Here is a 918-nt window from a genome sequence, read left to right as displayed (position 1 = left end):
GTGAGCTACATAATAAGTTCAAAACTAGCCTGGACTACACAGTAAGACCTTGTCACAAATAAAGAAGATACATTCTTTATTAAATTCACAACTACTCAATTATAAAGGGACAAAGGACAGGATAAACCCACAAGAGAACTAGTCAGGAACCTCCATGACAGAGGGGTCATAAGAAAAGGATGGAGCTGGAGGAGTGGTGGCCGGGGAAGAGTTGCTGCAAGAGAAGATCCTCTCTCCGTAGCTGTCACTGCTTCTGGGCTGCTCACTGGCTGTTCTTCTTGAAGAAATACCGAAATGGAAAGAGAGTGCTGTAGGAATGAGAGCAGAGGAAGCTGAGACCAGAGGTCTCCTTCCCCACTGCCTGCTTCCCATTAGTGCCTCATTAGCCAGGCCATTTTGCTCCTGGGAGCCACTGAATGGAAATTCAAAGTCTGGAACAACATTTGAGAAGGTACCCAAATTAGATTACACTCAGGAGAGGGAAATAAAGGACAAAGAATTGCAGTAGGATGACTGAATTCTGGATAGACAAAGGGATTTGCTAACTCCTCTGCAGAAAGGAGTCTGAAGATACCTCCTAGATAACCAAATATGCTGAATAACCCAACAATGTTTATGGAACTGAGCCTTTTTTTTTTTTTTTTGAAGTACCAGGGATTGAACTCAGGACCCTGTGTTTGCCAGGCAAGTGCTTATTCTACTGAGCTATCTCGCTGGCTAGAACCAAGCCTTATCCTGGGCACATGAGGGCGAGGGTGAGATGTGCAAACGCGAGTGAGAACCAGCTATGGTGGTGCACACCTATAATCCTAGCACTAGAGAGGCTGAGGCAAGAGGCTTGCAAGGCTGAGGCCAGTGTGAGCTACATAATAAGTTCAAAACTAGCCTGGACTACACAGTAAGACCTTGTCACAAATA

The 918-nt window shown here is 45.2% G+C and overlaps 1 protein-coding gene across 6 annotated transcripts in view; it reads right to left on the bottom strand.

The window, feature by feature from the left end:
- Positions 1-918, bottom strand: part of Gpha2 (glycoprotein hormone alpha 2) — a 54,313-nt gene that overhangs the window by 3,949 nt on the left and 49,446 nt on the right. For 4 of the 6 annotated variants that reach the window (XM_023703925.1, XM_023703926.1, XM_023703928.1 and 1 more), the window contains one exon: positions 151-274. The exons of 1 other annotated variant lie outside the window; for it this stretch is intronic. In XM_023703925.1, the coding sequence (XP_023559693.1) occupies positions 151-274 (124 nt within the window). Of the gene's footprint in view, positions 1-150; positions 309-918 lie in introns of those variants that run through there. One more of the 6 variants, XM_012517487.2, reaches the window with a different exon arrangement.

This window comes from Octodon degus, unplaced genomic scaffold, assembly GCF_000260255.1.
Source record: "Octodon degus isolate 3935 unplaced genomic scaffold, OctDeg1.0 scaffold00184, whole genome shotgun sequence".
NCBI classification, from domain to species: Eukaryota; Metazoa; Chordata; class Mammalia; order Rodentia; family Octodontidae; genus Octodon; species Octodon degus.
This window is presented reverse-complemented; position numbering and strand designations above follow the sequence as displayed.